The 23613-nt window shown below is 43.9% G+C and overlaps 1 protein-coding gene and 1 long non-coding RNA gene across 2 annotated transcripts in view; one reads left to right on the top strand and one right to left on the bottom strand.

The window, feature by feature from the left end:
* The first annotated feature begins 1087 nt into the window (after window positions 1–1087).
* Window positions 1088–23507, top strand: LOC130159141 (uncharacterized). Its single transcript, XR_008825630.1, has 4 exons — window positions 1088–2893; window positions 11980–13556; window positions 22089–22191; window positions 23361–23507. It is a non-coding gene; the product is annotated as an uncharacterized LOC130159141 (long non-coding RNA).
* The window catches only part of SMPD3 (sphingomyelin phosphodiesterase 3), a 120802-nt gene continuing 108005 nt past the window's right edge, over window positions 10817–23613 (bottom strand). Inside the window, exons 5-8 of the mRNA XM_056360401.1 lie at window positions 23334–23423; window positions 22421–22484; window positions 16978–17140; window positions 10817–15506 (exon numbers count right to left, since the gene is read on the bottom strand). Of these exons, the coding sequence (XP_056216376.1) occupies window positions 15405–15506; window positions 16978–17140; window positions 22421–22484; window positions 23334–23423 (419 nt within the window). The 3' untranslated portion in view covers window positions 10817–15404. The remainder of the gene's footprint in view (window positions 15507–16977; window positions 17141–22420; window positions 22485–23333; window positions 23424–23613) is intronic.

Genomic DNA, 23613 nt, shown 5'->3' with positions numbered 1-23613 from the left:
GTTATAGTGGCTGTTCCTTATACATGTGTGCAAAACCAAAAAAAGTACTTCTGCCTCTGTCCTCTTCCACGGGGCGTTTGACTGCAAGCACACACGTGGGGGAGGAAAGCCACTTTATCAGGAAAAAAACCCCATCTACTCAGTAGCAGCATTCAGACTCCTATTTGTTCTCAGGCCTGACAGAAGCATTGCGATGATTTGCTGAGTTGGCAGGGCTGCTGGCTACCGGTATCTTAGTAAGCAGAGCAAGACTCCTATTTTTTCTTGCAAGGAACTTACTCTGTGTAACCACCACAGGCAGGTTTTTTTCTAAATGGCAACAGGTTTGATCCTGACTAGGCCTGCAGGCGTAGATGCATGTTTTAATAAAAACAGGATCCCCTGCCACTACTGACCTAATAGTGTTACAGTTCATATATTGCATGACAGCCAGTGTATAACTGGCAGATTTTTTTTAATGTGGCACAAGAGATGCTTGTGCTAAAGATGCAGGTTTTATTCGGGTATTAAAAATAATCATAAATAACCAAGTTTTGCTGTTCACATTTAACTTTCCTATTGTAGTTTTGCTGCAGAAGTAATAACTTTTCTGTAGCTCTGAACTGTAATGAACGTTTTACTAGTCCTTGGTGGTTATCATACCACAAATCCACGAGAGGGTGCTGAGAATCCACTTTTAATTTCTAGTGCGTTTTCAAATTGTGTTTACTTCAAATAAGGAAAAGTGTGCAGGTTTACAATGCAGCTGTCTTGTGCAAATAAAACGCTCATTTTGTTAGGAGATACACTGTGCATACATGCACGAAAGTGGAAAACCAGTACAAAAAGTGACAACTGCTAGTAAAACTAATTTGGACTTGCCCGTACCATAAAAACCAGGCAGGCAACAGTGTCTCATGCTGAATACCAAGAATTAATAATAATCTTAGGACAGTGAAATTGTCATGGTCCTAATGAAGGACAAGTCTTGCATTTTAAAGGGTGTTTTCTAAGTCATGGCAGCTGCAAGATTTGTTCCTTTATTTGCAGAACTGGTACCTTTTGTCTGAAGGCTAGGCAGTTCAAGGGCTAAGATCCTCGAGCTTGCTTTTCTCCTTCATTAGTCCCTTTGAAACTGCTCTGCGTAGGCTTCCTGCATTTAACAAGATAGAGGATGCAGTTCAGGACTAATTAATTTAGTCACTCATCTTTTGTATTCTATTTGTAGTTACAGCGGGTTGTTAGGCGAGGAAGAGACAGCTTCCTAGTATTAGATCTTTCTGGTGTCGACTGTGAGCTGAATACAGTGGGTGCTTGCATTGTCATTCTACCTTATTGACTCCACTGTCATTGCAAAATACTAATTTGGTTTGGTACTTAATCATTTTAAATCTTCACATTTCCAAGCATTTAATGCAGATTAACGATTAAGATGCTTCTCAGGGAGAGGTATGTTGTGTCATCCCTGGGTTTTTAGATGAGAAAAAACTGTGTGCTTTGTGTGGGTGTTCAAGTATTTCATCTGCCCCAGGCTCGCTATAAGATTAGGGCCTCAGAGCTAAAAATGACTTGCTCAAGGCCACGCAGAATAAACTAATCCCCTGACTCCCTTGCTCTGCTTTAATCATTTGTTTTCTTAGCACAGCGTGATTTCAAATGGAGCCTTACGAGGTTTGACCGAGATAGAGCAGATAAAGGCTGAGAGGCAGCAGATCCTTGGATATCTCAGTAATTAAAACAATGGGCTTTTTAACATTTTTGAAAAAAAATATATAAATATATATTACATACAAATTATATTTTTAATCGATAATATAGATGTATTTACAAGGCTGTATAGGGCTTTGGTTTTGTCTTGAAAGGCTGTCATGAAGATGACCCACTTTTTTTTCCACTTTTTTTTTTTCCCCCCAGCAGGATTCAGTCTAGGATTTGAGAGCCCTGAAGATGCTTCTTTTGTGGACAAGGGCACTAATGAAAGAATAAGAGCTGATTATCTTCCTGCATGCAAAGGGAAGGCCCTGCAATTGCAGCTCTGATGGTGCTCTTCGCAGTGGCGTGGGCACAGTCCCAGGGTATCTTAGCTCTGAAGTCAGGCACGAGAGCGGCCGCGTAACCTCCTGTTCTGCGGGGGTTTGCTGGAGCGCAGCTGTGTAAGTGTTTGCTCGGGTTTTTGTCTTTCGCTCCTGATCTTTTTCTGCGGCCTCTGGTCTTTCTTGCCTTGCGCATCCCTCTAGATGAAGCATCGCACTCGTGCTTTGGAAGGAGTGGGTGCTGCCGTTTGCGGAGCGGATCCTGCTGGATCTCTACGCCCATAAAGTGACTGAGAGAGTATTGGAGAAACCCATTATTCACAACGCGGAGACTCGGCAAATAAATCAAGCTGCAGCGGCGAACAGGGTGGGAGGGACGGGCCAGCAGCCTTCACCGCAGCGCTCGGAAGTGCCGTGTTTCTTCTCAGGTGCGGTGGTTCTGGGCGCGCTGAGGCGGTGGCCCGGCGGCCTGCGGGCGCGCTCCGACGGGCAGCCGCAGAGCCGCTGGTAGCGGAGCGCTGACGGCGGGAAGGGCGCTGAGCGCAGCCAGGTTAATTAGTAATAAACCGACTCGCCCGTCGCCTCCCCGGGCGGCCGTTTGGCCGGGGATGCCGAAGGACTCTCGGGGACCGGACCGGGCGCGCCCCCGGCGCCCCCTTCTCTCCCGGGAGCGCGCCTGCCCATGCCCGCCCGGGGCGCGCGCCCCGCTCCTGATTGGCCGAGCCCCCTCCTCAGGCGCTGGCAGCCATTTTGGCCTCCCGCCGCCTCGGGGGGGGGCAGACATGTTCTTCCCCGTACCCCCCCACGCCGCCGCCCGCCGCCGCGCCGAGGGAGCAGCCGGTGTGGGTAGCGGCGGGCGTCTGCGCCGCGGGAAGGCCGCTGTAAGCCGGGCCGGGGAGGCGTTGCGCTGCGGGGACGGCGGGGCTGGGCTGGCCGAGCCGCGGCGGGCGGCCCCGGGCGTCGAGCGGTTTGCGGGCAGGGCCGGGGGGGCCCGCACCCGGGCTGGGGCTGGCCGGGCGTCAGCCCTGGCGGGTCTGCGCCTCCCAGCGAGCCCGGTCGTTTCCTACATTAAATAAGTTGTGTCAGCACCTGCTTCCAAAGTCCACGGGTTTGCACAAGGGAGCCAAAAAGAAAAAAACCCAACCCCAAATAACTTCAAGCTGAGAGGCCTGCTTTGTTACATAACTAGCAGTGGGACTTGAGTAACAGAAGTTCGTGTGTTGAGTGTGTCTGACTTTCGACTGAGGAAACCAAGTGTGTGTATGGGTAGGGAGCTGGTATGAAAAGAATATTCATACCATATAATTTTGCTTGGTATTTTGCCACGTGTACATCCTGGCATGCTGGGACGTTGTACTGAGCGAGCAGTGAGGACCAAGGCAGTGGCTTTAGTACTGAATGTTCATGACCCTGCTGGTAATGTTTAGGGTCTCTTATCTCCTCATCTGATGTTTAAGAGCTCTCCATAATACTTCTCACAGCCTGTTTCCTGTGAGTGGAGCCTCTGTCCTATGGCCTTTTAGTGGAAAACTTAAGCTTGTGAAGAGGAAAAAACGTTTTGAACACACTTAGCCTTTTTCTTTAGAGGTATAAAACATAAGACTTAATTTGTTTGTTTGTTTCTGAGCTTAGTTGCTTTTAGGTCTAATTTGCTGCAAAGTTTATTTTTTTCTTCTGGAAATGTCTTTACAAATAATAAAATAGGTCTAAACAGCTGTTTTCCAAACAACGCTGACCAACAAAAAGGCCGACAGTGTGTAAGAATTTTTTGTGGGTTCTGCCCCCTTTTAAGATACTTTTCTGTTACGGCTACCGTTTATATCATAGCTTTCTTTGCCCTAGTGGGAAGAAGGGGAAGTGGGGGATAAAAAAAAATAGTTGCAGAGCCCAGTTTTGGGTTAAATTTAGTGTTAAGTTTGTTGTAAACTATAGACGCAAGGCTGAAAACTCAGGGGAAGGGTTCTTTATGTTAAAGTCTAATTGTCCCTAGCTTGTTTTAAAGCATTTTTTTCCCCCGTTTTAAAAACAAATGATCATAGCAGCTTTGTCAAACCTCTGTTAAGTGACACGGATCAGCTGCAGCTGCCTACATCTACAGCTGCCTCCGTTACTATGTGTCTCTGGTAGCATCTTCTTAGAGTAATTAAAATGATCTTTGGACTCCAGATCTAAGAGTTTCATTCTGTTAAGAGAGTTTAAGTGATAGTCCCTTAAGTGACCCTGTTGGCATTGCTCCTCACTAAGCCTCAGCCTTGTTTAAAAATCAGCGGCCGTCTCTTTCATTCTTCCAGCCTCCCTTACGCCCTGTTGACCAGGCAGTCAGTCCTGAGAGCAAAGCAGAGTTTGCAGAGACTAACAGGAAAGCAAGCCAGGAAGTCTCACAGTTGGGCAGGGATTTGTACTTGTCTGAAGGCACTGATGAGGCATGGGGGAAAGTGCGGTAAGATTGTATCGCAGTTACCTTGTGCAGCGTGTGTATGGTTAGAGAGCACTAATCCTCTGTCTCTAGGCGTAGCGTGCCAGAGGATGAAGATCTTGGTGGAAGTATATGTTAATACATTGTGGTCTCATGTTGAAAACTACTGGTATATTGCATTATGATGGCTTAGTATGTGTTTCTGTCTTGTATGAAACCATTAGGGAAGTTGTATCTCTTCTCCTTTATGCATTAAATAAATAAATAATATATTTTTTTTAGATTTCTCCCCCTGCCCTTCACTTTTCGCATAATACTGGCTAGTGCTCAACAAAAACTAGCACTTCCTTCTGTGTTGCACAGCAGAATAAATGAACCATAAGGTCAACTTCTACATTAAATGTTACTTTTTCACCTTTTCTTGCATTATCTTGGTGTGTACTGTGCAATATACATTAAAAAAGCTCCAAAAAGGGAAGAAGGCAGACAGCGATCTAGGAAAGATCATGTGGTTGTGTTCCAATACAAAATAGGCTTGCTCCGCAGGTTTCATGGGTATAAACTCACAAAACATCTGATTTTTGAGTGTTTTGTTTTGTGCTTGCCATGGACAGGAAGCTCTTCAAGGCCAGTCTCTTACTGGATTTGTATGCAATGCCTGCACTGCCAGGCTATGGGTTTTATTTGATGTTTATAGACTATATGAATGAAACAGCCTGGCAGAGGTGTAAGTACCATTTCCCCTCCAAAAGGGGCACCAGCACCTTGGATCTTCTAAGCAGTTCTTCCTAAACCAGGTTAGTGTCAGGGCTGCATTATGGAGAGTTGAACTTCTCTTATTATTTGTTGCAGATATGTTGACATGCAGATGTGGTTGGCAGCATGTGCCGTGTTCCATAGTGCGGTAAGGATGTGGTGAAGTCTTTTTGGGTGCTCTTTAGCCCATTCTCTTTCTTTGAAGCCTCCCATGATGACAGAACGTGTTCCTGTTCAGGATGCTGCCATTTTTGTATTTGTCAGTGTGCCAGTCAGCTAGGCTGTGTAGTCTGCCTGAATAAATAAAGGTATTTTCTCACAGGAGATCATCTGTTCAAATCGATGCGCTGCCTTATATCCACTGCCAGCTTCCTGCTGCTTTCTTGGATGCTGCTGCCTGTATCCCTTTGCTTATGGGGAGAATATTCCACTTGTGTCTCTGCTTCCTAGCTGGGAACTAGATACACTGCTCCATTGTTTACCTCCCCTTAAAAGCTGAGAGCTTTGACTCTCTTTTTGAGACAGTCTATATTTGCATTCCCTGGGTTGGCTGGGCAACAGCTAATCAAATAATTATGTTTAAAACAAGATTTAATAAAAAAGCATCTCTAAAACCAAAAGCCAGGTGTAGTCATGCTTTTCACCAACAAAACTAGTCAGCAATGTAAATACTGTGGAATGTTTCCCAAATAACTTAAGGGCCATTTAATCTTTCTTAATGTTCTTCACTTTTTTGTTGCTGCGCTGTTGTTTTCTTTCCTTTTTAGATGCTCTCATATCTTTGTAGTGTGTCTGCAGTTTGAGTGTCTCCTCTTTCCATTCCGTTTTCTTTTTCCATTCCCCCCTGCCCCCCCCCCCCCTTCCCCCCCACTTTAAGTACAGTCTTCTGACCTAGAGCCTTGACAGGAAGCTATTCATACTTGAAGAGTTTCTGCTAGTAGAACCAGTTCTGACCATATTTAAGATGTGTATAAAAGTATCAGGGTTTTTTTTAAAAAGAATAAACTGAAGGTCCAGACAGATAATTATGCTTGGGCTTGTAAATAATCATAACCCAGAAGCAGAAAAAATTCTGTACTTTTCCCCTGTCCTCAAATCAAACACAGGACTGAGTGGGACCTTCTGGATTGCCCTGTATAGTCCCTTTATGTAGTAGGGCTTGTGCATAAAATCTCTCTTTAAAAATACATCAAACTCTTATTTTAAAAGCACTGGGGTTTCAGAGAGGAATTTTTGTTTGTTTTGCATTCCATTGTGGTCATTTGGAAGCTGGTTTTGAACTTAACTGGTCTCGTGGTCAGAAACCACCTTCTAATTGTCAGTCCCTGGGAACCCAGGCCTGGACAAGGACCTTACACTGGGTGTGGAGCCCACTGCCCAGCACTTAACCAGACTCAGCGTTTCTTTCTGTCACTGTATAATAAGTGCTACATTTACAGCTTCTAATTTGCTCTAACATTGGAACACACAGCTGCAGAACGGTGAGGCCGAGGTTTTTGCAGTGAGGTGGAAGGACACTCAAGGTCAGCTGTGGGCAAGAGGGGTCTCACTGCGGTAAGCACTGTTAGTTCAATAAAGCTGCAAAGTTCCAAGAACACCAGTCTGATAATTAATGAAGTAGCTGCAGCATGAACTCCTTCTTTTGTGCTTATTGTGGGGTACAAGACACGTTTTGTTAAAAGTCTGAGTTTGCTGTGGTTATAAATAACTTTCTCGGCAAATGTGGAAAAGAGAAATTATATGTAACCAAGGAGTAACAGAAAATAGAGTTTAAATACCTGTTTCATAACCGTCTTATTTTTTGGCTGAGATAATGGACCGGGCTGCATACTGAGAATTAGTTTATCTTATGTGATATACCTTTCATTAGAAATATATTTAGCGTAGTGCTTGGCACCATGCTAGGTTTAGGATTTTTTTTCAGTTGGTGCCTTGCAGACCTTGCAGCTGCCTTTTGTTCCTTGATATCCTGAAGGTCCTTACTCTAAGCAATGTAAAGCACCCTCTGTTGGCTTTGCTGAAGCTGGTGACGGTGTGGCCGGTGACTTCAGCAGAAGTTTTTAATTGTAGAGAAAGGTCCAGCTGGATTTTGCTGGATATTCAAAATTCTGGAGTGGCATTTGAGAGGTATTCAAGAATCTGTTGCAGCAAAACACAAAGGAGGTAACAATTATACCTAGTTAGATCTGAAAAGTTAGTGAGGTTTTTACCCAAATTGTAGTAGGGCTGAGGTGTTCAAAGTCGTCTGCTGATTTAGAAGTTCATGAACATCTTTAATGAGAACAATGGTACCAAATTACATGTCGTCTTCCCCTCATTGTGCGTGTCTCTTTCTGTTCATTGCAGTGGGATCTGTTCAAAATATACTGCCCTTGGGTGATTCCAGGTTCTGAACTCCCACATCGCTGCTTTTCAAATGCCACAGTGCTCGGCGGGTGCCCATGCAGGCGCTGTAGCATGCAATGCTGTGGTAGTGTTGGAAACCCAGCAGTTGTTTTTACTACATCATCTAAAATCTTAACATTACAGAAGTATTGTTGTGGAACAGAGCAGTTTTTACTGTAGTTGCATCCTGAACTCTGTAAGAGTCATTCTGTTAGGCATTTGTGGAATCACAGCTCACAGGTTGAATGTGATTGGGGCGGGGAGGTGTCCGTGTCCCCCCCCCTTCACAAACATGTTGTTATCCTTCCTGCAGGCAGCTCTGTTTCTCTGGTGCAGCACTGCAATGTCTTAGCCATCATCTTCCATTTTATGTTGTTAGAGCAGAAGGATTTATACCAGTTACCAGCTAATACAGTGTTTAATGTGTGTATCTGTGAGGCAGATTCCATTTTAGTGGGTGGAAAGCGGTCAGAGATATCAATATTCAGTATACTAATGACAGTGCGGCATTCAGGATTACATTAAGGTCGCTATTGAGCTCATCAGACTGATGCATCTTGCTGGGATTTGGAAAAGTCAAAACATTTGCGAATAGGAATGGGACTTCAAGGCTTCTGGTTGCTTTAGACATGCTGCCATGACTTGAAGAGCTTTAGCAGAGCTTTGCAAAAACACTGTTGTAACAGATGTAGTGTAACAGGGAAACTGCTGTGAAGCTTGAGGCTTTTGTTGCAGTGTTTATACAGGTAAAGGATCTTGTGATGCAGCTAGCTTACCAGCTGTGCTGTAGCACTTGAAGCAGTTTGGAGTTGTTCTGCTGGGTTTGACTTTGGAGAAGTCAAAGGTTTACTTAAAAAAGGTAAAGAGAGGGGGGCTTGGCAGTGGTGGAAATTTCACGTGTGTGTTGGCGAGTATGAGATGCCCATGTGGGGAGTGAGGGAAGGTGAAGCATCAGCTTATGGACTTTCCAGAGGAACAGAGTAAGCAGGTGCTCTTTTCTAGGAATGATGCAGTTTACAGACAGGAAAGCCATCTGAAAGCTAGTATGTTAATAGGAACATGTCCTTTTATTTTATGTGTTTATATTCAGTTATCTTATCCTTTAAAGCACACAGGAAGGCTGTAGCATTTTTATACTACAGTTAGTCTCCTCTTTTGTTTAGTTTAGTGTTTAGATGTTTCTTGGTGCCTAGGGACCATTTTCCTTGGCTGTGTAGTGCTGGGTGCTGTATAAAAGACAGGGCAGTGACACGGTCATGTGCCCCAAAGAGCCTGTGTGTCAGGCGGGAGGAGGGTGAGGGGACAGAACATGGTGCAGGCAGACAGGTCGGGCTCATGGGTTGAGAGGCAGGTGGTTCCAGCATGGGCACCGTGGCAGGCGTAGGGCTGAGCACAGCCTCAGCAGCACATATGATTTGCAGTACAAAATGTTCGTCAGACCTTTAAAGGGGTTTGGGCACATCTGGGAGGAGGAAAAGGGAATGAATTATACGGCCCAGATCAAATGTTGACAGAGATTAATCTTCTTTAGGTCTGTGTACAATGTGTAACTATCCTCAGATACCTTTTTCTTCTCCCTTTTTCTTCTAATCTTACCTGTCATTAATGCCTGTTTCTTCCTGTCCACATTTAATGGTTTTAAAGGAGCAGTTGTTAAATCTGCCATTATGTAAAAGATGAGAAAGGGGATTCTTGTTTTCCTGCCAGTCTTCCTAGCAAGTCCTGCTCACCAATTCACAAATGGCTGCTTGGAGCCTACCCTAAATGTCAGGGAAGGTATGGAAGCAAATGGGCGTACAGCTTCAGGAGCAGTAGATGGGAAATCTGGAGTAGTCAAAAACAACAGTAGAGAGTAAGAGCACGTCTTTTGAAAGGCCAGGAATACGCAGACAAGCAACTTGAAAATGCAGCAGCAAGGAGAACTGGTACATCAAAGTATTAAATAGGCCTATTAAAAGAAGAGGGCTAGAAGATGAGCAGTTTCAGCAGCATTCTGAACAGGAACTTCAGTTGGATAGGGAAGTCTGTGTTTTAATAGGTGCTTTGCCAAGCGAATCTGTAAAACAGCCAACGAGGCAGATGGCATCGCAGTTACAGTGCTGACCGGCAGGCAGCTGTGGGCATCAGTTCATAATAAACAACACTACAGCTCCCGGGGCAGAGGGAGCAGGAAGGAGTTACAATGTTCTGTACTTTCTCCTCTTGGTTAAATGCCTGGAAGATACAAACTGTCCGAGAAATGATTGTTTTACGTCTTGTGGTCCTGTGGCGCTTCATGGAGCGGAACCCGCTGGTGAGCCACTCAAATAATAATGTAAAAGGCAACAACAGAAGAACAGATGAGGTACTGCAGGAGAGGCACATGCTGGCCTCCCACCGCTGGACAATGAGGTCTGCCAACGTGCAACGCAACGGTAGTGTCAGCACGCAGACAAACCCCACCTGTACAGCAATGGAGGAAGCCACAGAGCTCCACCTCTAACATCCTGTCTCACAAGATGGAGCGGTTCCTTCCTGAGCTAATGACAAGAAGCTTGTGTGCTGTGCTCTTCCCTAATCACTTGCATTCCACCGATTTCCTCCTCTCTGCTTGTGGGAAACATAAATTCTTCCAGGTGGAGGCTGCTGTAAAGGGCTCTGAGGACTGTTCAGAAAGACTGAATTAGTACAATGGATTCTTTTCCCTTGACATGGTTTTGTTAAATCACTGGATTTCTTAAGGACAGATGTATGGGAAGGGAGTGAGGGGTTTTTTCTTTTTTAATTATCTTTGATTGGGCAGTATAAAGATAAAAACCTGCTGTTCGTTCAGAGACTGGATAACCGTTGAGATGGTAAGAGCACAGCTGCATAGTAAGAAACTGTTCTTGTGGCCTTGGGTCAAATGCTAGCAGGATGCAGTGCAGGGCGGATCTCCTCATACCCAGAGTGCGGACTGGCGTGAGATGCGGGGTTCAGGCATGCGGTGGGCACCGCCAGGGCTTGGGTGAGGGCTGCAGGCCTTGCAAACCGAGCGGGGTGCATCAGTGCAGGGGGATGTCCACTGCAGAGGCCACAGTGGAGGGCGGGCGGACGAAAAGCACTGGTTTCTTTCACCCTTTATTTCCTGCAGATTGACCAGAATAGGCATAGCGCAGTGAGACCGTACTTGACCCACCCACTAGACTGCATCTTAAGAGTCAGATTTCTTGTTAGTGACGTCAGACTCCACATCACAAAACCAGAAAAAGTGGACTGGACAGAATCATTTGAGCCTTAAAATTTTATTATCTTGTTTGCATCAACCAGTTATTCCTTTCAGCACCAATAAAAGACAAAAACCCCTCCCTGTTGTTCAAAATACCTTGTTTCTATCAGGTCTGAGATTGTGGTTTTCTTGCAGGTAAAGAAACCAATGAAAATATTTAAATTTTTCTTTTTTTTTAATACATTTATAACAAAATGTCAGAAGGTGTGTGCTTACCATATAAAAACATTAGGTTCCATAAGGATACAATACCGAAAAAATCATTGAAATAAAAAAGGTTATTCTTATAGGATTTCTAAACCTCAGCAATAATACAAGTCTTTAAAAGCATCAAGATTATATTTAAAACAAGATGGCATGGAAAAATGAGACCTTCAGTAACAATTTGACCCTTACTGGAATGGATGATAAAATTGGGAGTTTTTCAAAGTGCTTGAATTGTATTTCTGTTCTCATCCTGTAGTGCCAGGAGGAGGTAAAAACGCTTCGTTTCTGAGCTGATGATATGTGCTGACACTGCTGTGCTGCCGTGTGATCCCAGGGCAGCTCAGAGACCAAACCAGGGACAGTCAGATCGGCTTAATCTGGACCACCAAACAAAGGCCGTTTAAAAAGAAAATAATTCTTTATTGGAATTGCAAGTTCCTTACATCTTACTGTCTTACCCAGTCAGTAGGACTGAGGGTGTAGCCAGGCCAGCTGAGAGTGCTTCAGGGGCAAAACCTTGTAGCACTAGCAGGAGAGAGGTGAACTCGTTCCCTGGACAGCAGGCCGCAGGCTTCTCCTTGGAGCCCATCAGGTTACGTTTGCATGCTTTAGACAGCGTCAGTTAAGCATCCAGTTTGTGATGGAATGAAACTAGTTGGCCACCACGTGAACTAGTTCTAGTAAACGCTTTTTCAAATAGCACTGAGCTGCACACTAGGCATTACTGCCCTGGTATTCAGGGACTGAGCTGTGGTGCAAAGCAGGTGGATCATGTGTCCTTCAAACAGTGCACGGACTAACTGGATGTGAACGTGCCCGAGGGGCTGTGTTCTGTAGGTCCTGTTTTTGAAGTGATCTAAAGGTACCAGCTTGGTAAGGACCTGATGTCCTTGAAACTTCTGGAAGTTCTTAGTTTTTGGCTGTCCTCATTTGTGTCTTTTGTTCATTTGTTCTAGAAGTGCTGTTGTAAAATGCAAATTGAACATGAGAAACAGAAGATGTTACCGAGCTTTTATAAAAACAGATGACGCTTCATCTACAGTATCCCTGTTGAGCAGCAGCTATTAAACCAAGAATAGCGTTACCACCCACTTCTTGAAGATACCTGAAATTGCTGTACAGAGTGGGGTAAGCATAGTAGAGTAAGCTTAACTCATGTTTCTTATAAATAACATCCTACTGATAAACGGGGTCATGCTGTCCTTAAGTGAAGTGGGATTGACATCTGAAAAGGCTATCCAGGCTTCGGTTGCCTGGGCATGTTGTCACTCCCCCACCCCACCCCCCTTTTATTTAAATGCAAAGACTCTATTACGTAGTATCTGTCTAAGGCTTGCAATGATTGATATCCTGCGGTACAGGCGTTGCTTGAATGATTCGCTGTGAGACAGTCTGTGGAGCTGTGGTGGTAGTGTAGACAAACCTTGTTTTTCTCCAGGAGGTTACTCCCCTGGGAAGGGAAGCCTGTTGGTTACAGTTCACCGGTACAGCCGCTCTCTGACTCCTGCAAGCATACCAAGGCATCGGAAGGCACAGGATCAATGCAAAAAAGCAAGGAACATCTGTACAATGGTGCTGCAATGCTGTACCTCCCAGCATCACTCTCTTGCAAAGTTAGATCCTTAAGACAGTAAATTAGTAAGAACTACCTCAACTGATTAAATGTATGTGTATGGTTTAGAGAGAACACTTTACGACTGTTTCTTGATCACTGAGAATCTTAAGAACATCACAATCTAAAACGGTCTACTTCAGATTTGAAAAAATGTTTCTCAAAAAGTTGACAAAAGTGCCTGGTTTTTAGTCAGCACAAAGCCACAGAACTGATTTAAAAGTAATTCAGACCTTATTAGTTTTACTGTAAATAATGTAACATTGTTTGGCAGTAGGTTTACGATTAGATCCCACACAGTGTCAAATTCAGCTCCTGCAACTGATACTTGGTGAAGTTGATATCAAATTGTAAATTACATTGTTAGGAAAGCTATTAAAAATACTGTACCTTATATTTAATCTTACTAGTGAGAAATAGCTGCTGGGCAGCACACAAATTGCTACTGATACTGTTTGGTTTTTTTAAAAAGGTTAATAAAATACAAGCAAGGTAGAAAATAGGATTAAAAGCACTGTTTCAGGTACAAGTTTTTCTGAACTGGGTGAGAGATAAGAAACCAGAAAGACACACTGCACATATGTGCACCCTCTGTATAAAGAGAAACGTACAAAGTGGGAAACTGGTGGTGCACTGGGATAGTACACTGAAGTCTCTGATGCTGTAAACTTGAATTCCGAATTTTATCAAAAAGGGGAATTGAGTCTGGTTCCATTTTTGAGTCCCCGTGGGTTACACTTGCAGACTACCCCGTGGTTTGGCACAGTACACTTGGAAGAGGCAGTCTCTGCTGAAGGGACGCTAGGACTGGAAGAGGAGGCGTAAAACATGTCAAGACCGGGTGCAGTGGGAGAGCGTGAGCAGTGGTCTACTACCTACTGGGAATTAGCCAGCGCTGTTGGCCTGGTACTTTCAATACTGGTAAGAGTTTTCACTACTTGGAAAAATCAGGCTGATGTAAGTAAAAGTTCCATTGTTTACCATAGCTACTTAAGCCTGTACCAGAGGCTGTGCAGACTGGGATTCCTAATTTAAATCTATTCTGATTTAGCGCAGGCTGATTCCTAGTAGGTGTAAACTAAACCACAACAAGAGCATCTCAAGGAGTTTGTGGCCAGCGTAACTAAAACAGTTGACTTAATGGAGTAAGTATTTAGTATTAGATTAACTCTTCTCTTTTTTAATACAGGGAATTTGTCATGTAAGAGGTAATAACCCTAAAATGGAACAGGAAGTAGGCAGAAGAAACGAAGTATCGGTTAAAATGCAAGGGGTTACATTGTTACATCTGCAACACAAACTGGTCTGATTTTAAATCCCTAAAAAAAGGCCAGGTCTTGCTATGGACCCGAGTCTCAGCTTTTCCTCAGTTTTGTTAAGGTTACAGAGGCTGGTAGGTCAGGTCACAGGAGTAAGATGGCAGAAGGGAGCCCCACGTTTGAAGAGCTGCAGTGGAAAGAACATTATGAATTAGATGGCAGGACCCCTGTTAAAGTCTGTGAGTGCGTAACAAACGGAGAATTGTGTCTCACAGACATTAAACAAACCCTCTGCTCCAAGGAAGTAGCCACTGAAGGCCGAGAGTCACAGTTCTAGTCTCTACTCTTAACTAGCCATGCTACACTTCCCCTTTAAGTGTACCGATTCCTTTAGGAAATTGTTAGGTTATCCTGCCTTATCCATCATACACTGTTCTACACTTTTTTTGCCCCCAAATGTCACTTATGTTTATTTTAACTCTAATATCTAGCATGCATTTTACAAGCTATTTCCCACTTACTCTTTCTAGCTAAGGCAGAATGTTGGCTCTGGTGTTACCAATGGTACTACAGGAATCTATTCACTCTACTGTAACATACATATCATCCCATACCATAATTCAGAACTGCCCCACATATGGGAAAGAAAGAAAAGACATTACAGGGGAACTCTATTTCTTCTTAAGGGAACAAGTTGCGCTTAGAAAGCTAAAGGCCTGATTCTGGAGTCATTATTCAGACAAAACACTTCATAGTTTCAGTGGGAACACAGCTGGAATAAGGGTAGAACTGCATTCGTAAAGTCTTAATTCCAAATCTTTTAAGTATCCTTAAATTGGACAGGAAGATACTGGTCTGCAAATTGAATAGAGTGTGTGTGTGTTTGTTTTAAGATCTATCTGTAATGACAGAAGGGTTTGCCAGTCCCAGAATGCCTCGCTTTGGCTGGTATCTGATTTTTTGAACTCACTTCCATTCTGATATTCCCCATGGTATCTTACTATTTTATCTCAGAGTGGCATGCAGTGCGGGCGCATGCTACTGATGCAAGCACGCTACTACAACTTTTAACAGGCTAAAAAAAGAAAAAAAGCTTTAGCTTCTTAGTTATACAAAGAAATTATGCAAAAAACCATTGAGCAGCACTAACTCACAGACTAATTACAAACTAAATTGTGCTATATATTAGTATAAAAACATGTTTTAGTAAGAATGGCACTGGTTCAGAAGGAATTAGGATTTCCATCTTGGTTCCGTTCGGTCCACAGTGAAAGCATTGGAGTACAGGCCTGCCCTGTTGCCTGAGCAACTTGTGACAGTGGCTTTTGGCCACAACCCCTTCGTTTCTCCCCTTCTTATATCCGCCACTGTTGGTACGTTCTGGGAGTAGCCCGGGTCAGGTCTGGTCATCTTTCCTAATGTGGCACCAGAATAGTTCGTTCTTATCCTCTGATATTTTCTTAATATCGTTAAACGTTTCCCTCTTCTAAGCTCTCAAAGCTGGTCCGTTTTAAGGGTCGTCTTCTCCTGTAGACACCATGAGGCGCATTGCTACTGGTAGGTGGTCTGTCAAGCCTGCTAACTGGGTAATAAAGCTGAACTCTTCCACTTCCTGCAGAAGGAAAACAAAAGTAAGGAGGAGGGAACTGGAAGACTGGTCTGTGATACCACACACCAGGACTCAGCTTTTATACCTCTTTTTGGTTTACTTTGAACTGTTTCAACTGTATTAGTAGATGTACGGGCCTGGTCCAGCTTGGCTGGGCTGACGGTGAGCTGTCTGCCCCACGGAGCATGTCAGTGTGTTGCGGCGGATGGGCTGAACCGTCCCTGTGACACACGGCTGAGCTACCCTGGATGAAATCTGTGGCACCTTTGCTTCCCACGTACACTAACAGCTGTGTCGTTCCAGGCAGACCGATCTGTAGTGCTGCAGTAGGTACCTGTGTGTGAGGGAGGAGGCACTCCCCTGGGAGGAGGCGCTGGCCACACCGTGCCATTCAGCACGCAGCTGAAAGGGAAGCCTGTCCTCACTAGATTGAGGTGTTCAAATTGGTGGGAACTCCAGGTGATTGGGACCCTGCTCCTGGTGTCTCTGAGTGCCAGCTTTAATTCTGGCAACACTTTGTAGGCCAAGTTAAAGTTCTATAGGAAATACCGCGTGCTTCCCAGCCTCGGAAAGCTGGATGGAGGAACCCTGACGCTCACCTCTGCAATGTAGTTGTTCCCTCCTACAGCAGGTGCTTACTTTGCCGGTCCTCTGGGAAGTGCTTCCATGAAGCACAGATATTTTAGTTCTCTTTATGCTGCCAGCATGAGCCTTATCAACGACCTAATCTGGGTCAGAACCATTCAAGTATTGGTTTTGCTGCTGTTTGTGCAAACCTAAGATGGGTTTACCATGTAGATGCACCCTGAGCAATTGTGCATCTGAGACGGGAAGCCTCAGAAGAATTTATCTGCTAAGCTGCTGCGTCCACAGAGTGCATGCAGACAGTACAGACTGCGGTATCATGCCCTGAGCTATGCTGAACTGCTCTGTTGCCGCAGCTGCGACAGGGTACGGTAAGTGTGAACTAGTTTCTCATTTTCCTCATGGAATTCTGTATAAGGCATGGCCCTACACCAGGGAGCAGACAGTGCGCTACAAGTTCTCATTCTGGTTGGCCCATGTAAAAATCTGCCTGTGTATCGCAGGCTTGTAACTGAGCTTGGTTTTCATAGGCACAGTAAGAGCGTCCAGACACTTGAAAAGATAAAAAAATATTCAGACTGCTGGCATGGAAAACATTAGCCAAAACACTTGGTCTGGCAAAAGTTTAAGGAATGAAAACAGGGATTTTTCTTTGGTTTTGAAGAGCGCTGCATCTACCAGTGTTGCTACCAGAATCCCTGTACTCATCTTAATTTTGTTTATGCACTAGGTTTACAAACTCAATACTTACATGCAGAAGCAGAAAATAGCAAAGCAGCAAGCTCTCCTTGGAGTATGAATTTGATCCCAGGCAGGGCAGGCTGCAGTGCCATCCAGACAAGTTTGTTGTGTGAGTTACGGCTCTGTTTTTGCCAACTCTGAAACTCACCACTTTCCACTCCAGGTAGAGACCTTCCTCTGTATAGAGCATATAGTCGATCCTCCTCCCATTTCCTTTCAGTGATGCCTTCCTCCCCTTTTGACTGGAGCTGTGGTTCTTGCTGGTGGGATAGACTAAGTATCCTTTCCTTCCTTCTTCACTTTCCAGTACTCTGTTTCATCAAAAAACAAAACAAGTGCTTTAAATGTTTGCTCCTTCCATCCCTTTGTGCGTTACGCTAGCTTGTCTCGAAATCCCTGGTAAAGGTAATGCCTGTCCAGAAGGACTGTGAAGCTCATAAAGCACATCTTCTTCCAAACGTGTTTTGCAGTATGAGGCTGTACTAACTGCTGACAGTGCTCTTAAAGCCTCATGGCGGGTCTGGCATCGCTGGTGCTGTACTGGTGGACCTACCCTTGTAGCCTGGAGGACACCTGAGGCGAGGCCCTTGCCTGCCCGCTAGCTGCAGTATATTGCAGCCCACAGCCCCTGCGCTGGTTTCCGCTGTTGCTGCATCTAGCAGACTGTTCCATGGGTTACTGCAGAACAACCCTGAGTGCTCTGATACAAACCTCTCCGTTCTGATCAGAGCAGCTCCTTCGGAAATGCAGACAACCAGGTTCACAGACAGGGTACGGATGAGGAATGGTTTTCAGGAGCAGACATTTGGGCGTGTGGTAGTTGGTTTTGTGCAAGCCTCAGCATCAGATTACTGTGGTTTGGACCCTGAGCTCTTGCTTCACTAATAATGACAGCGCAATTTGTTTGATTCCCGTGTGTGACACCCACTAAACACCTTTACAGAGCTGCACTTACTGGGTGGGTGTGGTAGCGCTGCCTCCATTTTGCAAAGAGAATATGCAGCCCCAGACCATATACAGAAGCAGTCAGAATGAAGAACCAGTTTTCTAGGTACCAGTCTTGTGTTCAGGCAAACAGTAAGCTGCAGCTCTCCCACCAAGATGTTTAGTTTGGGTGTTTACACCTTAACAGTAGGTTTTATGCTGGAGACTATTAAGGCCCTGAGGAACTCGTTAGCCCTGCTTTGAACATGACTTTGGACCAGATAACCCACAAAGGTCCCTGTCACTCTATTTTTACGATAATTCGATGTTGCTGTGCTGTTCTGTATTGTTTTGCTGTTGTGCTGCTTTAAAAGGAAATTCTGTTTACCTCCTCGTATTCTATTTAAACGACGTACCAAAAGAACGCTACAGGCAGCAGGCACCACTGCGCATGCAAAAGCGGGAACTGCCCCTGTAGGGCGTTACGCAGACAGGTAACTATCTAGTACAACCACAGCTGGTTTGCTGTGCGCAGAGAGGGACAGCTTAGGCTGTGGTTTTGCTGTCTGGCTTGAAGCATGAACAAAGTGCTTTCAAAACCACCTCCCTGAAAATTATTCTCCTTCACTTTCACTTACCGGCCAAAACCTGAGCTCAAGGTTCTGTGGTTTCCCTTGTAAGAGTTGATTACGCCATTAAGCTGCTACATCAACTGTCGCAGGAGAAACACTGAGCCATGAACTTGGGTCCTAGCAGATACAAAGCCTTTAATTTCACCTTGGAAAAAAAGTAAGATATTTTTGATCACCCAGTTCTTAAGACTCGACTCTGGATGAGTTTTATGGGGTTGGGTTTAGGAATTTTTTAATGCATGCATGTGAGCACACAGAACGAAGGAAAAACAAGAGACAAAACACCAGACTCTTGTGATGTGTTTTAATGTTTGAGATTCAAATGGATCCTTCATCAAATTTTGTCTCTTGGGAATGATCTGAATGGTGGCAGAGAGGACGCAGCACATGCTACAGTCGTGTTACGATCTGTAAGTTTGGGTCAGTTGATATATACTTCATGGGTCTTCAGAAGGTGACAGTGACAAAATTCTGGTCACGTGGGTATTTATCAGAACTTTTGTTAACCCGCTTTGGACTTGGTGAGGTCTTGAAGGTTCTCAGAGTTTACTGTAACCAGTTGATGACAGTAAGTTTCCTTTTATGTATTACTCAGTTTTAGACTGTCATCTAATAACTCACGCTAAATTAGGTTACGATCTGCACCCCGTTTGCAAGCTACAGAGAGCTACTGCAGATGATTCGCTTTTTTTTTCTAGATTCAAGAAAGCAAGCTCTTTGATGGGACTGACCTCCTTCAAAAACTGTATTTATATTTGGCAAAGCTAATTAAGTAACAAAGTAGAAGAAACTGCTGATTAGCACTGCAGTACTACTGCAAAAAAATCTGATCTGCATTAATTTAAAAGATGGATTTGTTTTAGCTTCAATTATGTCCTTTTAAAAGTCTGTGAACGCTGGGCATTCACTTAACTTGCACAACTGCTCATGGAACAGAAACGTTGATTTCAAATACACGAGGAAAACAACTTCTAAATGTGTGCGCATCTACTCCTGACTCAAACTTGGAGCACCTTACATGCAGTGGTTTGTTGTTTGTCTACAGAACTAGGCACAAGTACTGGACATATGGCTATGCTATGCTAACAGTTAAATGCTAACAATTTAAGTGAACATAACTGTGACTGAGTTGCACAAGTAAACGTGAGTTTTGGCAGTGTAATTCTGTTGATTCATAGGACACAAAAAAAGGGAGGATAAAGCGTAGTTGGAACTTTCTTTTTTCCTTGAAAGGTTTTCAGTCCCAAGTAACTCTGAAGTTTAGACGTATGACAATTCTGTCACACGGCTCTGTGGCCAGCAGCTGGTTTGTAGTGCTGACCACAGCTGCCACGAGCAAAGGAGCACGAAGGGCAGCATGTGTAAGGGAGCCATGAAGCTCAAGGGACCAGCTCTCACTTAGGTGAGAAGCACCTGAGCTAAGGAAGACTTCTCTTCCTGCCGTTGCGGCCTGGTGCCCAGAACTGTGAGCCACTGCCCAGCAGTGGAGACTGGAAAAATGTTGCATTTCCAGCTTGTTTCTTAGCTGTGCTGTAACGAGCTCTCCCGTGCCAGGCTCTGTCCAGGGTTCAGGGATGAAAACAGGCTTATTCCAGTGCTTTGCGTGACGGTGATGATGGTCTTTGTGAGATGAGATTATTTGTGTGCGTTTCATGAAGCCTTTCTGAACAGAAGCTTGTGTGGCTTCCAGCACTGTGGCAGGGCCCAGATTGTTACATCTAGCTTATTAATTGTTCTATAATTATGACTTGCTCATTATTTGTACCGAGTATGTTGTTCTAGTCTGATGTTTTACGTACACTGTACTTAACATGAAAGAGATATTTAAGTACTAGTTGTTCTGCTGCTTTTATGGCCTAATTAGTTTAGTAATGTGAACTACTTAATTTTATTTATAAACTAGAGAAGAGTGCTGATGAAGAAATAATTCTCTGGATAGCTTACGTTGCTGATTTAAATATCTGTTTCAAACGTCTGTAACATTTTTTCAAGATTTATTGAAAAATTTGAGAACAGATCAGTTTTAGGCTGAACCCTGTTCTGCTGTGTATATGTATGATACCAGTTAGCTAGACAGTGCTCCACAGCTTCTGTGCTATTGAAGATTTTAATGTCTTTAAAGCCCACAATCCATGAATGGCTTTAAACTTTACTGAACTTACTGGTAATTTTGATGTTTACCAGTTCCTTGGAGAGATGGGAGGCCAGGCTCTCTTGGCCGCAATGGTTTCTTTAATATATAAGCACCTCTACGTAACGTACAGATGCAGGTCCCTGTTGCCCTGCAGAGCTGCGTACAAAGCTAGTGGGATTTCTGGTCCAATAGAGTGTTTTTTCATCCGTCTGAGGCAATTACAACGTATTGCAGAAAACCGAAAGCCACATTTGGTAGGCCAGAAGTCTTACGTGTATTGGGTTACCAACACTCAAGAGTGTTTCCCAGTTGTCTCATACTGAGGTGCTGTACGTACACATAGGTAGTAGGAGTGATACTCTATTGATCATTTGATGGCTTTTTATCCATCAGTCATGTATTTGCAGTGGAACTTAATTACTGAACACAAGTAGCTCTGCAGGGAATAAAACAAAATACCCCAAAAGTAATTTGGTGACAGATTGTCTTAAAAGGTGGTTTGAAAACGCAGGGGCTTGGGTTTGTTTTGGCGTTTTTTTCAAGTTATTTTTTTAAAGAGCTCCAAGCCTGCTCTTGGAACTATAAAATAGAATGTTACACCCACATACAGATTTGCATTTGCAAACTTGATTGTAGGGCCAAATTACCTTACTTTTGCTTTCCAGAAATCCCTTTCACATGTACCAAATTCACGTTTTCAACATGTGAATAGAAATGCCTGAAAGTTTTGCAGGCTCTCGAACGTGCAAAGCGTGACTTGCTGTAACAGATCCTTATTTTGAATATAAACTAAGCCAAACCTTATGTCTACAGTTCAGTTTCTTTGTTCAAAACGGATACAAAGATGACTTCAAGGGGTAGCCTCAGCTAATATATTCAACTAAGTGTCTGTGCAGTGTACCGAGTGAGTAAATATGCCAACATAAACTGTGCCTCTATAATGTACCATTTCCATTATGTGTGTTAACTGAAGCATCTGCACAGCCTCATTAACTTTATTAACTCAAATAACTTTACCTCTTTAGTATATTTTGGTAACGAACAGCTAGAGCATCTTTTATAGTTAGTCACGCTAACAACATACTTAGTCCATTAAACTAGCCTTCAAGGTCGAGAAGGTGCAAAAGGATTACTACGTTAATTAAATAATTAAATGCTGCTCTCGAATATACAAAGCTTATTGATTTCTCTCCACTGGCATATTATTTAACAAACAGTACAGGTATTCAAGAAATTTATCTTAAGACTTCTGCAAATTAAGTTGTTTTCTTATTTCTCTGAAGTCCACTAGCTGAAACCAAAGATACCTGTCTCTCAATGTCAAACACTCCTCAGAAGTAATGCTGGTCAAGTATCACTAACAGAAATTAAGCTATAGTCCTAGTTACATCTGAAGTGCTATTTAATTCCTCTCTGAATTTGTGAGCTTGCGTTTTTAGGTCTATCACATTCTGCAAGCATTCTAGAAATGGGTAGTTAGTTTTTGAGTTGGGGGTGGTGTTTTACACTTTCGGGGTTTTTTTTTTATTTGAGGAATACTACCTTTCCTTTTGTTGCTGTTCGTTACAGGGCGGTGACCAGCGAGCTGGCTGCCTGCAGAAAGACTGAGACAAGCTGTCCACGTACCCTTTTCAGTAGCGCTTGGAGTTTCCTGTCCTATGGGCCTGTCCAGGTAGGACCAACTCTAAAGACAAAACCACTGCCTGCAGTTGCTCTCCTCTTTTTACCCATTGAAGCCAGTTCTGTTAGACTGAGAAAAGCAAACACTTCTCCTTCCCTTTTTTTCCTCTTCCCCAAGTACCCCTGAGTAAAAAAAAATGTTTGGTGGTTTGTAGGTTATTTTTAACAGTCTTTTTTTAAGGAATTTTCTAAAGCATGTAAGAGTTTTAGGAATCGCGTACTTCTGTAGGTTATCTGGAGTGCACACTTCTTCATCATATAATCCTTCGGGATCCAACAAGGTACCTGTAAACAGAAAGGGAGATGTAACTGTCCCAGCGTATGTGACCTGCCTCTCCAGAAGCTTCTGGGGGTGGGGAGCTGTGACGGCAGCATCTGTGCGGGCAGAGGGGACTGCTCGGAGAGCTCTTTGTGTTCCCTTCCCCTCTATCCTGACCTCCCTGCTGCCTGCCACCTTTCAAACCGTGGCCTCTGCCCTTCCGGTTTCTCAGCCCCAATACCTGATTATTTTTTTTTTTGTTTCTCTGCTACAGCAGAGTAAAGCCACGTTATTAAACAGTTCTGCATTCTTGCCTTTACTATCTCAGTTATAATTACTCCACTAGAGGAAGTCTAATTCCCAAGTTAAGATTTCACCAAGTTCAGCTGAGTTTCACCAACTATGAATATCTTGGAGTTGCATGAAATCTTTTACAAGATGAACCCTACAGGTTCGTAGCGTTGAATTGCTTTGTTACATCCTCAGTTACAGTATTTATAGAACACCACATGGAACATTCTGATCAAAAGCTGCAGAAAGTACAGAAACAATGATTTGGCCTCCCCCCCGCCGCCAAAGTAATCTAGAGATTATTGTTAAAAAAGCAGAACAGGTGTAGGAAGGCATTCAGGCAGCTTGATATGCAAGTTCTAGAATGTGGACTGAAGTTTGAGATCTCTGTTTGGCTCTTAATTAAAACTCAGCGAGACACGGTTAAGCTTTATAAAATGTATGTTGCAGAAATAGCCCTTGTAAATATTTGGTGTCCACCAAATTCTTACTGCCAGTTAGCTGAGCTACCTGCTGCTTCCAGAGGTCGCCTGAGCGACACGACAAGTAAATGTTCACACACCGATAGCTCGAGAAGGTCTTACCGATTGCCCATGGTTTATCCTCCCCAGGACCAATTCGACATGGGTCTTTGTAGTGTGTAAACAGAGAATGCTGTTGCTCCAGCTTGTCCTCTGCAGGGAAAGAAGGAGCCCAAGAAAAGGCGCATCAGCTACATGTTGTGAACCTGTGGATAACTGCGTGTTCTGCCCCAGCAGAAAAGGCAAGTCCTCCTTCCTACTCACTGTACGTATATAGTATAGGTTGCATTTGAACTGGTTCAGTAGTACCTTTACTGCATAGCAGTATCTCGTCTTGATCAGA

The sequence above is a fragment of the Falco biarmicus genome, chromosome 15, assembly GCF_023638135.1.
Source record: "Falco biarmicus isolate bFalBia1 chromosome 15, bFalBia1.pri, whole genome shotgun sequence".
Classification (NCBI taxonomy): Eukaryota; Metazoa; Chordata; class Aves; order Falconiformes; family Falconidae; genus Falco; species Falco biarmicus.
The sequence above is the reverse complement of the archived record's forward strand: the minus strand, read 5'-3'. Positions and strand labels throughout refer to the sequence as shown.